The sequence below is a fragment of the Acartia tonsa genome, chromosome 9, assembly GCF_053477335.1.
Source record: "Acartia tonsa isolate MP-2025a chromosome 9, ASM5347733v1, whole genome shotgun sequence".
NCBI lineage: Eukaryota > Metazoa > Arthropoda > Copepoda > Calanoida > Acartiidae > Acartia > Acartia tonsa.
This window is the reverse complement of record NC_137268.1, coordinates 41,003,099-41,020,405: the sequence shown is the minus strand read 5'-3', so window position 1 is coordinate 41,020,405 and position 17,307 is coordinate 41,003,099. Positions and strand designations below refer to the sequence as shown.

General features: G+C 32.9%; 1 protein-coding gene and 1 long non-coding RNA gene across 2 annotated transcripts in view; one reads left to right on the top strand and one right to left on the bottom strand.

The window, feature by feature from the left end:
* Positions 1 to 282: 282 nt before the first annotated feature.
* On the bottom strand, positions 283 to 1,979 carry LOC145327878 (uncharacterized). The gene is made up of 3 exons (XR_013882269.1): positions 1,928 to 1,979; positions 855 to 910; positions 283 to 469 (listed from the first exon to the last, which is right to left on the bottom strand). It is a non-coding gene; the product is annotated as an uncharacterized LOC145327878 (long non-coding RNA).
* Positions 1,980 to 6,884: 4,905 nt separating this feature from the next.
* Positions 6,885 to 17,307, top strand: part of LOC145328948 (arrestin domain-containing protein 5-like) — a 31,087-nt gene continuing 20,664 nt past the window's right edge. The window contains exons 1-7 of the mRNA XM_080172917.1: positions 6,885 to 6,988; positions 7,897 to 7,941; positions 8,337 to 8,400; positions 8,774 to 8,854; positions 9,567 to 9,633; positions 10,677 to 10,782; positions 11,219 to 11,263. Coding sequence (XP_080029043.1) covers positions 6,887 to 6,988; positions 7,897 to 7,941; positions 8,337 to 8,400; positions 8,774 to 8,854; positions 9,567 to 9,633; positions 10,677 to 10,782; positions 11,219 to 11,263 — 510 coding nt within the window. The 5' untranslated portion in view covers positions 6,885 to 6,886. The remainder of the gene's footprint in view (positions 6,989 to 7,896; positions 7,942 to 8,336; positions 8,401 to 8,773; positions 8,855 to 9,566; positions 9,634 to 10,676; positions 10,783 to 11,218; positions 11,264 to 17,307) is intronic.

Sequence of the window (17,307 nt, the reverse complement as noted above, 5' to 3'; positions counted from 1 at the left end):
CAATCAGCCTGACTTAAATACTGCCGCAATTTTTAAAAAGCTTAGGCGCGGTTATCTACTCGAAGTTGAAATCGCAGGAATAAGGTATAGCCAACAAGCGATATAAATCTAAAATAATATTTGGGTGACAGATAAAAAGGTCGTCAATTTTACGATGTGTTGCCCCATCGACAGCTGAAAATCACTTTGCGTGTATTTTTTTGTATTAATTTCGTTGTTGGTATAAGCTGTTGAACGCCGTTTCTGCTTTGAAGTAAAAACCAATCAATTTTTAAACACACATAAATTAAAATTGTTTATTTCACATAACAAATACTTGACAATTTATTAATTATTAAATCATCTAATTCTATATTTTTATCATAAGAAATTAAATCAAATGTCGTCTTCAACGTGGAAAGTATTTGCTTGTTATCATTATTGAAAATTTCCATTGCTTCGGTTAGTTTTCTCTTCCCCTCAATATTCACTAAAAATACATAATATTCCTGTGATAGTTAGGTACGATTTAGAAAGCGCAGCAACTCCATAATCATGCATATGTACGTCCGTCCGTGCGTCCATTTCTAAAAACTTTTTGAACATTTTTTTGTATGTAATTATTATCCTATTTATCTGATACGTGGAGTAGTGATTCAAGATGAAATCATATAAGCATAGCAATATTCTGTATTTAAGCAATTTTGCAACAATTTTACATTATAGTTATATACAATATTGTTTAGACTTATAAATGGATATTTAGCTTATAAATATCTGACACTCTACAAGTGTGAGTTCGTTTGTCCTTCCTTCTAATTTCAGGCTTCGCTTTTATGGATGTTGTCATCCTTGTTCATATATGATTAAATTACCTATATCATAGAAGATTATTATAAAACCACCCACTGAAAATGATGTTATTTGATGCCTGACAAAATAAAACCATAAAAAAATAATATTTGACAAGGACAATTAAGTACCATAATAAACGTCCAATTGGTTTTAGAGACATACAATCAGATTCAGAAGGAAAGGCAAATGAACAATAATTTTCAACACATAATGGGTAGGGATATCAATAAGCAGAACATTAATTTATATGTCTAATAAAAATTGTAGGAATCATCATGCAAAGATTGAAATCGCTAGAACAATTCTTACGTTTTTAAATTAATGAAAAGAGCAAACCATTACGGACGAACGGATCTCCCTTAATTATAGAAAAGCTACAATTCATGTACGTTCAACCGTTTTGCCGCTAACAGCACTTAATTGAAATTCAAGCAACAATTTACCGTGAACTGATCTAGATCCAATTATTATTACATGGTTTTCCTTTTAGTTTGAATATAATCTATTTGTTCTTTACAAATTTCATCTTCTATTGGTAGATTTTTCTCTTTTTCTTCGTTGATTTTCTTTTTCTGTTGTAGTGATTTTTGAAAATTTGTTAATGTAGATACAATACTACTGATTCTTAAAACCTTGAAAATAGTAATTAAGTCTTTATACAAAAGTAATATGATGTCTCTGTGTCTGTCTTTAAGTGTGGCAAAGAATCTTGCAACTTACAATCAAAATCTCGAATCAAATTTTACATGAAAATAGTTATTTATCGCCTCGTATTATAGACATCTTTCTATGCATATTAATAGAAATTTATTAGATTAACACCAATTTTGTTAGCCCAGAGGGGCAGAATGCATGGGATAACAAAACTGGTATTGATTTTATGTTTTTTTAATATTCGTGGAAATTTGTCTGTAATTTTATGCTGTATGGCTTAAAACCGGTTTTAATTCACTACATAATAATCGGTTTCGAATCCATGCATAAATCATATTTTTTTATGAATTAAATTTTGTAAAATTTCTCTAAAATTAAAGTTATAAAGCTCTTTTATGGAGATTTTCATCCTAATTTTTTTTAGTTCAGTTAAAATTACCAATTCCAAGTTTTCGTTTTGTTTTGGGAATATTATGCGTGTTGCAGGATCCATAAAAAACATTTTAAAATTAATACACTAACAAGGATGTTAATATCCCAAAGTAGCAAGCACAAATTATGGATGTATACACGGACAAAGTGGTTAAAGGCAGATATTCAGTTTTTCTAAATCCCATAGTGTTACGGAGAAATGACTGACGAACATACAAAATTAATTATAAAATAGCTTCGCTACTAACGAACTAAAGTAGCTGGATGTCTGTCTGTATATATGCGTGTATATAGGTTAAGTAAGATCTTAGAAAATCAGAGGACAAATATTAGTTTAATAAACTATAAGTTTTCGGCCTCTTGGGGCACCTATAAGAAGAAGGACGCTCCATTTTTAATTGTAGATTTTAAAAAATTCGGTTGTATTTTTCTAGGGCTATTTCTCCTCTTGTGAAGGAGGTGCCCTCACCTAAAATCACCCTTCCCTGGACCTACAATGCTTCATTGTAAAGAAAAGAAAAATATCGTATCTTTTACCACGGAAAGAAACACATACATAGGAGGCATCCTGTTACTTTTAGAAAAGGATTATTAATTTGGTCTGTTTTTTAATATGGAAAGTGTCATGTGTGACGTCATACAAATACGTCTAAATTCGTCTCTTTTTTAGAGGTTTCCTTTCCCACTTCTCCTATCTTTATTCCCTTTTATACATATTTTTATGACGTCACACATGACACTTTCCGAATCTCCTTTATTCGCTTACCTTTTATCATCTATAAGATTGCCGTTGTCGAAAACAAACACTTTAGGTCCCTTTGGCGTACACATTCTTTCAATATGAAGAAAACAAGAATGGCAACATCTATAAAAGCTAAGCTATAGAACCAAAATGTAAGAAAAACAAAAATGTATGTAAATGTATTGCAGATTCCGTATATACAGGATACTGTTAAGGACATAGTTACATTTCTATATCTTGAGTACAGAGATGCTTCGCTTACCATATTTTTCTTTGTTTTGAATAGAATATGTAAATGTTAAAAAAGGAAGTAAAAAATCTGCATGTTTTAAATGGACGTAAGGACATTCTTGAAATAATTAATAAAAGGAATCGTACCTAACTGGAATAATCATGCAAAGTTAAAATTTGATCAGGCAATTCTAACATGCCTAAATTTTCGTTCAGAGCAATTTGTACAGATTGACGGCTTGTCAGACAAAACTGTCAATGTAGTAAAACAGACAGACCGACAGACTGACAGACAGTGTAACATAAAAACAGATAAAGTTATATATTTAAAAATTAAAACAAAATATTAAAAGAAGATAACTAACGTATGGTAAATTAAACAAAAAAAATAGATAAGTTTTGAATTTACTTAAAATATGAATAAATAACTAAAACTGTTATTTTTTTAACTAATCGATGTAGCTTTTATTATTCATTTAAGACAAACAAATATTTGTATTCCTTATCTTTCAGTAGTTAAGAACAGTTTTAATAGTCGTCTTTCATAGAATTTTTTTTGTAACTATATATAGCACTATTAATATTTTAGGCCTGTTGGAATCGTCCATTTCATTCCTTACTTTGTATGTAATATTATGTAACAATGATTATTCCTCAGACGATTACACATATTGTCAAAACTTTTTCTATCTACACTTGACTATTTAGTAATTTGTAACAAAAAAGACCATAATATAAATGTGTGTTTTAGGTTAAAATTGTAAAAGAATACACATGCAGTTTGGTTTACATATATTCTAAATTTCAAACCTGTTCAAAAAGGTATACAATTGAATAGAATAGTTTAACTAAAGTTATTTTTATTTAGTTTTGTTTATGTCCTTATGACTTTAATATGACATTTGATAGTATACTTTGCAGTTATCTACTTAAAAAAATTTAATTATTATTCCAAAAAAAACTTTCTTTTTATTTATGAAGCATTTCTAAGTCGAACATATGTGGTAGGGTGAAGCGTTTCAACCCTACAATCGTGAGTTCGATTCAAACGAGCCCCTAGCCTTAAAGATTCTATCAATGAATAACTAACAGTAGTTACTGCTAAAGAGATATATTTTAAACTGAATACATTTACAATAGGATTACTACTTTATATACACAAATAGATGTATATACGTATGCCGCCTACCACACATACACCTTTTTGGCGAATCAAGCTTACAAATAATGATTACTGACATCCTTGTTGAAGCTACTCTATAACTATAAACTATAACTTATAAATTATTGATAGTTTTAATGAAAACAAATTAAGTAATTTTTTCATAAATAAAGAGACAAATTTTTATTGCTGTGCTTTCTATCGATACAATTATTGATACTTGTGTTTTCTATGAATGAATTTTTCCTTGGTTTTTATTAAACCCAAAAACAAATTAAATATTAATGAATCAATGGTCATTTTAGCTTTATATAGAAAGCAGTGTCTATTTAAAACTGTAAATTGATTTATAGTTTTTGTATAGACAAGATATTGATGTTTACCAATGCAAGTGTTTTACAATATTCTTTAGACCAATAAAATTTAAGATAATTGATTCTATAATTAAAGGTTGTTGCAAGATTAAGAAAGCTATTTTTTATAATAGAACTAAATTTACTGTTAGTAATTTAACGTACCTCTATATGGAGCCCTATCAAAATGGGGATAGATGACATTGATTTTTGCCTACCTATTTTATTGACGTCATCTATTTTCTAGGGGGTTTCTTTCCCCCTTCCCTTTTTCTCTATTATGGCTTTAATAGAATAGGAAAGCCAAAAGCGGTGACAACTATCCCTAAACTAATTTAACACATAGCGACAGGTTCCTGGAGCCCTGGAGGATAAGGACCTGAAGAATCATACCTGGAACATAAAACTGACCTTTATACTAATATTTACTGATAATTGATATTTCTTAAGGTATTTATCAACTTTTAATACTTTGTAGAAAACTGGCATCTAAAATATTAAAGATCATAGCCTATCATTGCAGAAATATCTTAAATACCAGCTATAATCGAAAGAGCGGAGAAATATTCGACTCTGTTTTGTTAAATAGGCGGACAGGGATATAAAGGGATAAGACTATAGCCGAAAAATTCATGGACATCCCCAGTGATGATACACAAAATTACCCCATCTGTAAATTAAAATGAGTTGTTGAAACGTTTGAACACTCAACTTGATGAACCAACAATTTACTAAAGTCCCCAAAGTTGTTGAGTCTACGAATAATTATAAAACTTATGTAATAAACAACCCATTGTCCCTTCTCACTCTGTTTTAAAGTAGTTTTAAAACAACTATACAATAAAATATTGCTATTTGATGGAAATACTAATTAAATATTAATGAAAATACCCTTGACCACCAAACACAAAGCTAGAGACTAATGCATTCAAACATTTCTTATTTAATATAATTAAAACATCAAAGTGTTCATATATTTAATTTTTTACATTGAAAATATAATATTTAGCCTCTCATTTTGCGTAAAAGGTATTGGTAGAGTGACAATGGCAAAATCTATGCAATAAATGTATAAGTATAGATGTATCTAGACAACTACCTGCCCCAAGTGGCAAAGACCCTTTTCAATGCTTTTTGTTCTAAGCTACTAGCTGATTTCAAAGACCTGATACAGATGTGGTATGCGGCAGCTCTGGACCATGCAGAAACCAAGACATTATAGTGATGCTACGCACCTAGTTAAATCCTGTTATTCTACAATTATGAAGCCACCTGAAAAGATGTCAGATAACGGTACTGATTTTATCTCTCAGTTGTCCTGCAAATGGAGGGAGGGGATAAAGGATCTAAACCTGCCCCCACACAGACTGTTGTTGTCACAAGTAATCATCAAACCTTCCCTCTTTAGTACCCAGACCTACCACTCAACCCCTCTATGCTTATCTACCTATTGTGCTGCTCCATGGGCTATCCTGCCTGCCCCAGACAGGGATAGCCATCTACCTAACCATTGCAATTATCTATGTTTTACTGTATGATTTATCTTTAACCATCTTTATTCCTAATCCATATGTATTTATATTATGGTTAACTGTATTCTTAATCCCCCCCACCCTTTCCAGGGATGGGGAATCATGATTGCCCAAACTGACTATTGTATATGTATTATAATGCTTTTATGTTATGATCATTTATTCCTATCCATGTAGTTATTGTTTGTTGTATATAGCTTTAGTATCCTTTACCCCTTCAATAAAGTGACAACTGAAATAGATGTTGATTCTTGTCTAGTGAATGCTAGAGAAGCGTAGCTTCTCTATAGTAAGGTGTCCACGTCTGTTCACACTGCCGTAGTCTTTATTCGAACTCTGGTGTCTGCCATTTACCCTAGGCGGATACCACACAGAATCAAAACAGGATTTCTAAACTTAGAAAAAGGTTATATAGCCATTTCTTTTATTTTAATCTGTATGCCTTTTTTTAGGCTCCAAACACAAAGAAACTAAAATCACTTTTTGACCTCAAAGCGGCTGTTGACAAGTATATCTTGCACCTTGCACATCTTGCTAATGAGGTAATATTTCAACAAGTAGTTAGTGCTTTTTTCAATGTTTTTTTTTCTCAGTGTTTTCCTAGATTTTTCTAAATGTTAATGCTTAAAAACATTGCATTGTAGGAAAAAAAATCGTCGAACTGAAAAAAATCCTCCGCCGAAAACATTCAATAATTTTAACTATAATATTTTTAGTGCTCCGAGTAAAATAGACAATGCACACAGATTCATTGAAGATGATTAAAGTCCCTCCACAGATTATGACTTCATACGATAGAATAACCAACAAGAGGCCAGCATAAATTTTACCATTGGTCAATTACAGTGTATACTGGCCTCTCATTGGCTACTTTATCGGATGACGTCATAAACGGTGGAGGAACTTTAATCATCTTCAGATTACTCTATTCAACTTTCAGAAAAAAATGGCAGTTTCCTACAAGGATGGGATTGATAATGTTATTATATATTGGGATGATGATGATGGTATATATACAGTTGGACAGCTCCTTACTGGCAGGATTGAGGTAGAAATCAGGGAGCTAAAGGGATAAGACAATGGCGATAAATTAAAGTACTTCCCTTATACAAAATAACCCCCTCTGTAGATTCATATTACTGGTTAAAACGTTTAAACACTCAACTTAAAGAATTAATCATAATTCAATAAAAAGTTTCCAAAGTTCTTAAGCCAACGAATAAGAAAACATTATAACAAAACTTTGGGGACCAGTTTAAAAAGAGCCCAATATTATCCTCTGCCTCCTTTTATAGAAATTGATTGCTAGTTAAGTACACACATAGGATATATAAGTTGGAAGGAATTTTAATGTCAGAGGGAGATTTGAAATCTGCATCAAATTTTAAGGATTTTTTTTTATAAAATTAGTTTTTTTGTATAATTATTTATCTAAAAGCGGAAATACAAATTATGTTCATTAATTTTGACCAATTGGACAGGTGGATTGGAAACTACCTGCGCTCTAATTGGTTGAATGATGTACGACACTTAAGCTTCTCCTATTAGAGCGAAGATAATTTTCAATCCACCAATCACAGATGTCAAAATTAATTAACTTAAATTGTATTTCCGCTTTTAGATAAAGAATTATACAAAAAAAAAAGAATTTTATAAAAAATCCTTAAAATTTGATGCAGATTTCAAATCTCCCTCTAACAATACAATTTTTTCCAAATTATATATCTTAATACACATAGACAATTAGTAAGTTCCTTATTAAAAAGTAATAGGATGTTTTCTGGTTGTCTTTGTGTGTGTAGCGAATGGTCTCGCTAACCGCTGAACTGATATAGTTCTCTTTACAACATAGCATTCCATAGGTACAGCGAATATTTCTATTTAAGTTACTCTAGGGGCTTAGCCGCTAGTATAAATACGAAGATTATATACTATACATTATTTTATTATATCTAGGTTACTGTCAATGAAACCACAGCATTTAAAGGAGTGAGGCTGAAGGTATTATTACAAAAAGAAACGCTATTTTACAGTTAGAAAGCATGTGCAAGGCAATGTCAGAATGTTTTTTTGTTTTTTATTTATTGACAAAATAATCTAGGAAATGATTTCTTTTTGTATTCTATTATTTAAATCACATTATCAAAAATTGCCTACTGAAATGTTGGGTTTTAAGTTCATAAGACCTCTACTATTTAACTCGCTTTGTCTGTTGGTCTCTATGCTATTTTTGAGATTTATTTTATGAAAATATGATGCTTCTAAATAGCTATAATGTGGCTGTTTCTACTTTTGTTTAGATATTTATTTGCACAATGTTGGAATTTTACACTTTTTCTGCTTATATTTATAAACTTTCGCTACTTTTAAATATTGTTATCCTTTTTTTTTTGTAGATTGTTGGAGTAATGAGGGTAAAATGGAGTGAAACAGAGGCTGGTAATCTTATCACTTATGAAGGTAAATTAAAGGATAGATAGATAATTGATGACTGATTAATTGGTTGATATATAAACAAACACAAAGATAGTATATATGATGAATTATAATATAAAAGTAACATGATCTCTGTGTGTCTGTCTGTTCCGAAGGATCTCGCTAACTGCTGAACCGCTGAACTGCTGAAAAACCAGTTTTTTAGCCCCGAAGTGCCGAAGGCACGGGCTAAAAAACTGGTTTTAATCTTATGATTGTACATTTTTATATTCGTAGAAAGCGGTTTATGATACGAGACATATTTTTTTTCGTATGGATGAGAACCGGTTCCTATCCACCGGATTCGAATGAATACGAGAAAATTTATCATTCTATTTTAAAACAATATCTATTATAGAATTTGAAAGAACATTGGATGAGGATCTTGAAATATTTGCTCCTGATCTTAGAGATAGAAGCAAGCGCTGGATTTTTCCAGGTGAATGATCTGTATTTGAAGCGGTAGAGAGAGGGGTTAGAAATATAGCATAAAACCTTCCCAAGACTTGAATCTGTAAATAAAATAGCCTAAAATCATAACAGGGTCTTAGTGAAACTTCTCTAGAATAGGTAACCCATTCGAACCAGTAGTAATTGAGATTTTAAATGTCAGACAAGAAAACTTACCACTTTGTATAGTAGGATTTAACAAGGATGATAACATTCATAAATAGCAAAGCACAAAAAATCACGGAATGGACAAACGGAAAAAAATGAGTTATAGGGCAGATGTTCAGCTTTTAACAAAGAAAGAAAGGAGAGAATATGCAAAAACTCCAATAAAATCACGAAACCTAAGTAATTTATAAAGTATATTCGCCCCCCCCCCCCCCCCCCGACAGCGAACAACTATTTTAGGTTAGGTTAGGTTATACGCTAGGGAGCCGAGCGCTGCGGCTAGGCAGGCAAGGGGGCAGAGCGCTGCGGCTAGGCAGGCATGGGGGCCGAGCGCTGCGGCTAGGCAGTTCTTAGTTGTTCTGGAATGAGGTGGAAGTACTCAAATTTTCAAAATTGAAAAAAAAAATTCTGAAAGGATATTACCCAATTTAATTTTTAAAAAATGCTTTCTTCTATAAGAAAATTCAGTGATGTTTTACAAGAATGAGCTTAGGTTTATTACACATTAAGTGTAAGATTTTTTTTCTTCTCAGGAGTCCACAATTACAAGTTTGAATTTAAATTGCCAGAAGACTTGCCATCTAGTCTGGATGAAAGCAAGTAAGTTAATTTTGCTTACCTTATTCCGGGGGTTTGAGGGGGGATGAGGGTTAATAACCCCCCTCTAAGGTGTTTTGACTCTAATTTTAATTGTGTGAAAATTGTAGGGCAGTTATAAAACTGTATGACTTTTCAAATTTTTCCACCACGGTAAAATTTACAGCTAGCCTGTTAAAGGCAAGTAAGATGGGCATTGAATTATCTCTTTAAAATTCATAGCAACCTATCATATAGCATCATAGCATGCAGCCTTTATAAAACTTACCGAATATTTTTGTTTCATATTGATAGCGCTCAGGGCTGAAACATTTAAAAATTAAATTATTTTTGGACATGGGACATATATTAATCATAAAGTATATTTGCTAATAAAATATGACTATAAATGCATTCTTTTGTGTGTCTTGCTGTCTGTAGCTTAAAATCTTGCTAACCGTTGAACTGATAAAAATTCTTCTTTAAATTGAAGATTTTTATAGGTCCAGTTAAACCATAATTAAAAGTGATAGTTCTGAAAGATAAATTGATATAATTACTTTAAAAGTAAATGAATAAAGTAAAAAAAAAAATATTTTATATTTTCCTAAAAGTTTGCAATATCCTAGATAAACTTGAATCCATCAAACAACATCCTCAAAACTTTTTAATGAAATTTTCTGAACTTTTCGATACAAGCCCAGAATATTAAATAGGGATAAAACTAAACTTGTTGATTGATAAATATATTTTCAATAGATATATATTTATTTATTTGACGAACCCCAAACTGTCCCACTTTGAGAAAGACGATTCCAGTGACGTCATATACGTTTCGGGAAAGAAAAAGAGAAGGGGGGGGGGGGGAAATCTCTTCAAAAGAGATGGGAGAAAAGGAAAGAGATTTTCTTCCCCCCTTTCCTAAACGTATATGACGTCACTGGAATCGTCTTTCTCAAAGTGGGACAGTTTGGGGTTCGTCTATTTATTTGGTGTATTGGGGAAATTTTTGGTTTATACTTTTGAAAAATAATAAACTGTAATGCATAATAAAATAATGTACCTAGGTATGGCAGTATAGAGTACCGAAGCAAAGCTGTAGTCCTAGTTCCAGGACGAACACCAATTGAAAGCCTAGAAGAATCTTTTATTTTGGTCTCAAAAAATCCACCAGTAAGCATTGTTTGGAAAACTTTTTTCGGGAAAATGTGATAATTTATATAACCATTATTATTCGGGAGGAAAGGGAGTGATGGATATTCTACTAATGTTTCATATCTCATATAATAAATATACATATAAGTATAGATCTTTAATCCAGATAACTACTTGGATACATTATTAGGGACCTTTTTCGTCTGCTAGCAAATTGCTTTTTACTCTTTTGTGGCAACTTGGCTTTGTTTATATATGCGACGCTATTGACTAATATTCAAAGTCTCGATTGAAAGTATGCACAGGGTCCACGGGTTGGGGACATACAGTTAATATTTGAACTGTTCCTCTATTGTTTTACTCTTACATGAATCCTTTTTAACATTTTTTTTCTGTAGAATTAAACATATAGAATATTGACTGATCTTTGAATTAATTGTTCTTGTTATTCTAGGAGGATGAAGCAAAGCTGGCAGCCATGGAAGGAAAATATGATTTGGTAAAATTATTTGTAGTATGGCTTGAAACCGATTCATATCCGTATGTATTAGAACCGGTTCTCAGCCATACTGAAAAATCATGTTTAGCATCGAGTTAAAGACAATCTTCTACGAATATTAGAAAAAAAAATCATAAACTTAATATCAGTTTTGTTAGCCCAGGCTTTCGGCCATTCGGGGCTAAAAAAAACTTGTTTTTATCTTATAATTTTCTCATTTTGATATCCGCAGAAATCTGTCTATAATAAGATGCGCTAAAATAATATTATAATCAAGTGAAATATGATCGAAAAAATAACTGTCCTTTCGTGTACAGACACAACCAATAGAAAGTATGAAAAGTTCTTTTTATTAGTAGATTATATTTGAAATTAATTATAATATTATGCGGTAATTAAATTTTATGTTACTTCTATAAAATTTAAAAGATATATTATATTCAGGTATCTAAAGTGGTAAGACAATAGCTGATAAATTGATGTACTTTCCCAATAATGTGTGTGCGAATGGGGCGTTTGTCCATATTTAGGTATGGAGACCGCTCTTCTATGAGTACTACTAAAACCTAATTTTAATGCAATACACATAGACATTCTCATCGTCGGTTCGCTTGTTTAGAATGCTTAACCCTCTATTCCCACAAGTATAATACGAATTTGGTTGAGCTGGTGGAAGCTCAACAAAAGACCCACGCGAAGTATTATGTTGCTTTAACCTAAGAATAAATGGTTGGTTTTGATATTCGATCAGAATTATATAAGTATATTAAGTATTAAGGAAGGAAAATGTTTTTATAAAGTGTATTTATATTACAAGTGCATAAGTTAAGTATGAAAATATTTACAGGATAAGTGTTAAAATTATAAGTAGAGTAGGACAGAAATGTGCCCTAAGTCCCAAGCAGTGAATTGTGCTAAGTGTCAGAGTTCTAACACAAGGCCTAAGCTCAATTCATGCTAAGTACTAAGGGGCCTAAATTTAAACTACAATGCATGCCAAACAACTAAGTCATTACCTTTTAAAGCCAGAAAGAGAAGTTGATGGTAGGGGAGTTAATAAATAACTGAATAAATTCAAGAGGTACATGCTATAACATTAGCTCTGGACCAGGATTTTAGTGTTTGTCTGTGCAATTAAATGTCTGTGTGTTAATATGTGACGTAAATCAGGCATGGTTGTAGGCATACATATTTGTACTGATTGTTTATATGATTACATTAACAATAAACATAATATCTTTAATAAACATATACTATTAGCAAATCACATACAGATTACCATGAATAGGCTAGCGTTACCCATATATGGTGTCATATAGGTAAAGATAGGCCTATGAATGCATAAATTGATACAAATAATGCCTTGGGCCTAGCTAAAGTAATTGTGTCTTGCCCCTGAGTGCTACTAGATAATTGCAGGGCACGCGTCAATCAAATATTCATAATATGCTCTATAAAGTGTTGACTTTATATCAAGCATAGATAGATAGTTGTGGATGCGAAGCATTTCTGTAAAAGTCTCATATGTACGTTCAAAGAATTTGAAAATTGAGGATCGCATCTCCAATGGGGGTAAGTTGTTAAAAAAGAAAAAAGAGAAAAAGAAAAAGTTTAGTAGTCCCAGTATATAGGCATATATAATAAACTATAAATGTATTCCAAGCTAAGTTAAATACGCTTTCCATTAAGAAAGTAAGCTTTGCGTATTTTCATAGCTGGGTATACAAGATGATAAACCTCCCAAATAGAATACATTCTTTTCTTGAGGGGTTTAGTTTTATCTAACATTGTCACATCAATAAATGTTTTTGCGTTGGTTGTTCTGGATAGTTCAGCTTCTTCTGATGATGAACTAGGTGGTGAAATGCTCTCTTTCGAAGTGTAGACTGAGGTTGGGGGTGAAGTAGATATGTAGCCAAAGGCATCCACTTGTGCTACCTCGTTGCCATTCTCGTCCAAGATGATTGAGTGATTTTCCAGGTCATAGTAGAGTTGGTTGAGGTCATTGGTAGAGAGGGATAGTGTGCTGCTGGAGCTAATGTCACTATCGGTCTCCACTCTACTATCTTCTCTGGTATTCAGGGCTGTATTTAACAAGAAATTCCTGATGGTGATGGACAGGTTCTCTGAGAATCCATCGTACTCTGGTGTGGTGATAATGTTGTTGTTCTCGTCTATAGCATCAAGGTGTTGACAAGAACACAACCGCAATCCGTCCAAGGTAGGGTGGTGGTAGGGCTCCAATACTCCATGATCATCTAGGTTATCTCCAGGCTGGTCCATGGTAGATCCTAAAAAGAGTTAGTGCGCGTGCTCCAACCGGTTCCTTGGGGTATCCTGGCTATGGTAATCTAAACAAAAGAACGTTTAACAATCTTTTATTAATCATTTTATCCCTGGGATATTATAGAAATTCTTTTCGTTACAGATAGACCTATAATGGATTGATTAGTTATCTCTATTTCTGTTAAATATAACTGTTTCCTGAATTTAAACAATATTTTATATAAAAATTTATAAGTACAATTAGTATTTACATATCGTATTAATTTCTTTGGTTACATTACTCGTATATATGTATAAGTATAAGGTTTTACTAACAATAGTTGGTAACCCTTGTTTGTATATTTTGTATATGTACATATGGTTTATACCATTGTTGGCATTAGCTGTATTTATTTTATTTTTAACACGAATAAATTTTTAAACGTTTTAAAGACTAATGTCTTACATTACATCGATTGTCAAGTATACCTTTTAGATTTAATATCTACAAAATATATCGTTCGACGTCCGTAATTAAATTTTACGTAACAATAAGTTGTCAACCCTTTGTTTATGTTTGGGCGGTCAAAAGTGATAGGGGTTGGATTTGAGCGAGGTTATAAAAAGCTGGCGGCCCAGTAATTATGCTCATTTTATCAACAATTGTCTTTGCGAGCGGAGCTTGCGTTCGAGAGTTTAATTTTACCGCTAATTCCAAGAGAATTTATATAAAAGTGATAAAATATAGTAACCTGTTTGTTTTATATAAATGTTTTTATGTTATAGATTGTTGATATGCCCATTATTGCATTCGTTAGCCTTTCGTATTCCTATTTTCGTCGTCGATAAGGCCTTTATCACTATATTTTTGATCGAAAGTGGGTTAGAAACAATATGGGTGTATCTTCAATCTATGACAATTTTGTTTTATATAATATTTGTAGTTTTGATAGGACATATCTGAATCATCAGGTAAATTGACGTACCTTGTTTTGTTTACGTTTTCTGTCTGCAAAAGTTAAGTTTGTTTATTGTAAGCAAAACTTATATTAACACAGATATGTTCCATCACTTTATTCGTTTTAACATTTGATTACAGCATCCCTTTTTGTAATCAAAATTTATTGAATCTTGACTTAAATCTTTAAAACAATCGTGCTATAGGTTTTAAAAATAAGATTTTCGTTTTACTTAATTCAGTTATAATGACGCTAATTGATAGGTTATTTACGTTACAAGTAACTCAACCATATTTATTTTAAAATAGTTGCTTACAAAAATTATATTTAGCTAGCTTTATCGTAGGTACTTTTAAAAAGTCATTTAAAATATTCAGATTTAGCTAGTACATAAGTTTTAGTTGCTTGATACATCATAATGAAAATGTTTTGATAGCTCAGCGATAGCTATTTTTAAACGTTGAATCATGTAAAATTAATTACACATTCTTTAACTTAATTGAATCTACCTTTAAATAATAAAACAAAGTTTTAATGTTTGAATGGCTTAACGATAGCTATTTTTAAGCGTTGAATCATGTAAGATTAATTACATATTCTTTAACTAAAATAAATTTTACTTTTAAATGATAAATCAAAGTTTTAATGGTTAGGTAGCTCAACCATAGTTGCTTAAAATACTGGAAAAAAAAATATTCGTGTGTACAGTCTTTTTCATAAAATTAATTTTACTATATTGCCTTTCAGAATCACTAGTCCTCTATTTTAAATTTACATCCGCTCATTATGTATATTCCGGACAGCCTGGACGCGCATCAGAATATTAAGGAAAGATTCGAGGAATCGATGAGAGCGGCTGCGGCCACTCTCGCCAATTCCTCGCATCTCGAAACCTCCTTAGACGACTCGAGTTCAGTGTACAGCGACACGTCTGGGATGCCAAGCCTTGCTGACGTTGATGACTATGGGAGTACTTTTGATACTGTAGAGTCCAAAAGGGATCAAGGGGAGATGTTTGGCAACGAGCATCTCTCACTGATGCTTAGTAGAACGATACAAATCATCTGGTCTCTCCTCAATTCGGTGATGCAGAACTCCTGCGGTGACATTGGTGACGATGTTGCCGGAGGTGATTCTGGGTCTGCCGAGTCGAGGAGAGACCAGAAGACGAGTCTGGACGCACTCAACATGGATGGCTTGTTCAACATGTTGTTGGGTTTAGGCTTGTTTTCTTGTGCTCTCTTAGTGGTCTTCTTCGGTGCTGTAGGGCTTGAGACTCTAACTCGTTTAGATAACATCTCAGACAGGTCGCTGGCTCGCTGGATAAGAGATGTATGTACGCGCCTCCGTGATATAGGCGTCCGGACCATTGAGCTTTTTGTATAGCCACCCGTTTTGTCTAATAAAGCATCATGATGTTGCAGGGTTGTTCTGTCCTATTCTCACTTCCTCAACGTTGACTTTCCGCTCTTCCATATATATCGCTCACCGTTTGTCGTCGTTTTATGTCACCAGAGAAATCCGCTCGGTTACCGCAATTAAATTGAGATACCAGTTAACATTTACTAAAATCTTAATTAGCAAACTAATATTATTTCCCTCTGGGAAGGTTGAGAGTCTGCTCGTGCCGCACGTTTCTCATTGGGGTTTTAAATGTTAGATCAAGACTTTAATGTTTTCTTTTTGTTTTAGGCTCCCTCTGCTAGTCCATCAACTCCAGCTGAAGTGAGATCCAGAGTTGGGCTGTTTGCTGTACACTGCCTGTCTGCCACTGAGGATCGAGTTACTGGAAGTAATGTGCCTGCGGGATTGGACACCCCGTCGGGAAGTCCTGGCTTCCGTCCGTTGATCTTTGATCAATCAGAGCGTCTTCATGTAAGTATCCATGCTTTAAGTTTTCTATATTAATTTTCAGAAAGAGGCTGTATATTTGTACACGTATCTAGAGGTATTTGCAACTAAAATTCTTTTATTGGTAGAATATTAATCTTAAAATGTATGGTTGCATAAGCATTTTTGAACCGTTTTAAGATTTTAATTCTATTATAAAGTGGGTCGAATCGCTACCTAATCATATAGCTTTACAGGATTTTAGGCATTCTCATTTCCTGATTTTCCTAGATTCTTTGTTGGTGTTGCGATTAAACTAATAAAATCTATTATATTTTAGGCGACCAATTCAATCCCCCTGACGCGGTTCTACACAACTATGGGGAGGTGTAATCGGGCCAGTACTGAGAGGACAGCTGAGGGGTCCAGCGACAGCTCTTCATTGAGCTCTATTATGTGCCTTAGTCGCATTGAGTCTCCATCTGCAGCTGATTTGTCGGAGGTAAGTTTGATAAGCTCTTATAATATTCTTATTTTCTTTGTTGCAAAAATTACGTAACTTAGACTAGGCTGTTTAGCTCAGTTAGCTATGCTTTTAGACAATAATTTTACTTTAACTATGGTGTAGTTCCTTCCTAATGGTCAACATTAAGAGTATGGATAAGTTATTTAATAATCTAGAAAAGATTGACTTGCAAGCATGTATGGATAAGCGTTGATACATTTCTTGTGAACGTTTATTAAGATGATTGTCTAATAATGTCCCTTTTCTTATTTTAGGATGTGGCTAGTATAGTCCCACTGGTCGACGATATCGAGGACGTTGATCTCCCGCCCATTAGATTTAATGCGGTGAGTGATGAGATCGAGTACCCTACACCACTGAGAGTTCTCAGTTTGGAACGTCTGCGCCGCTCCATGCGTACTCCAACTCCTGCCATTTTGGAAGAGATAACGTCGGCGGAGAATAGCTTCGATTCAGCAACGCGT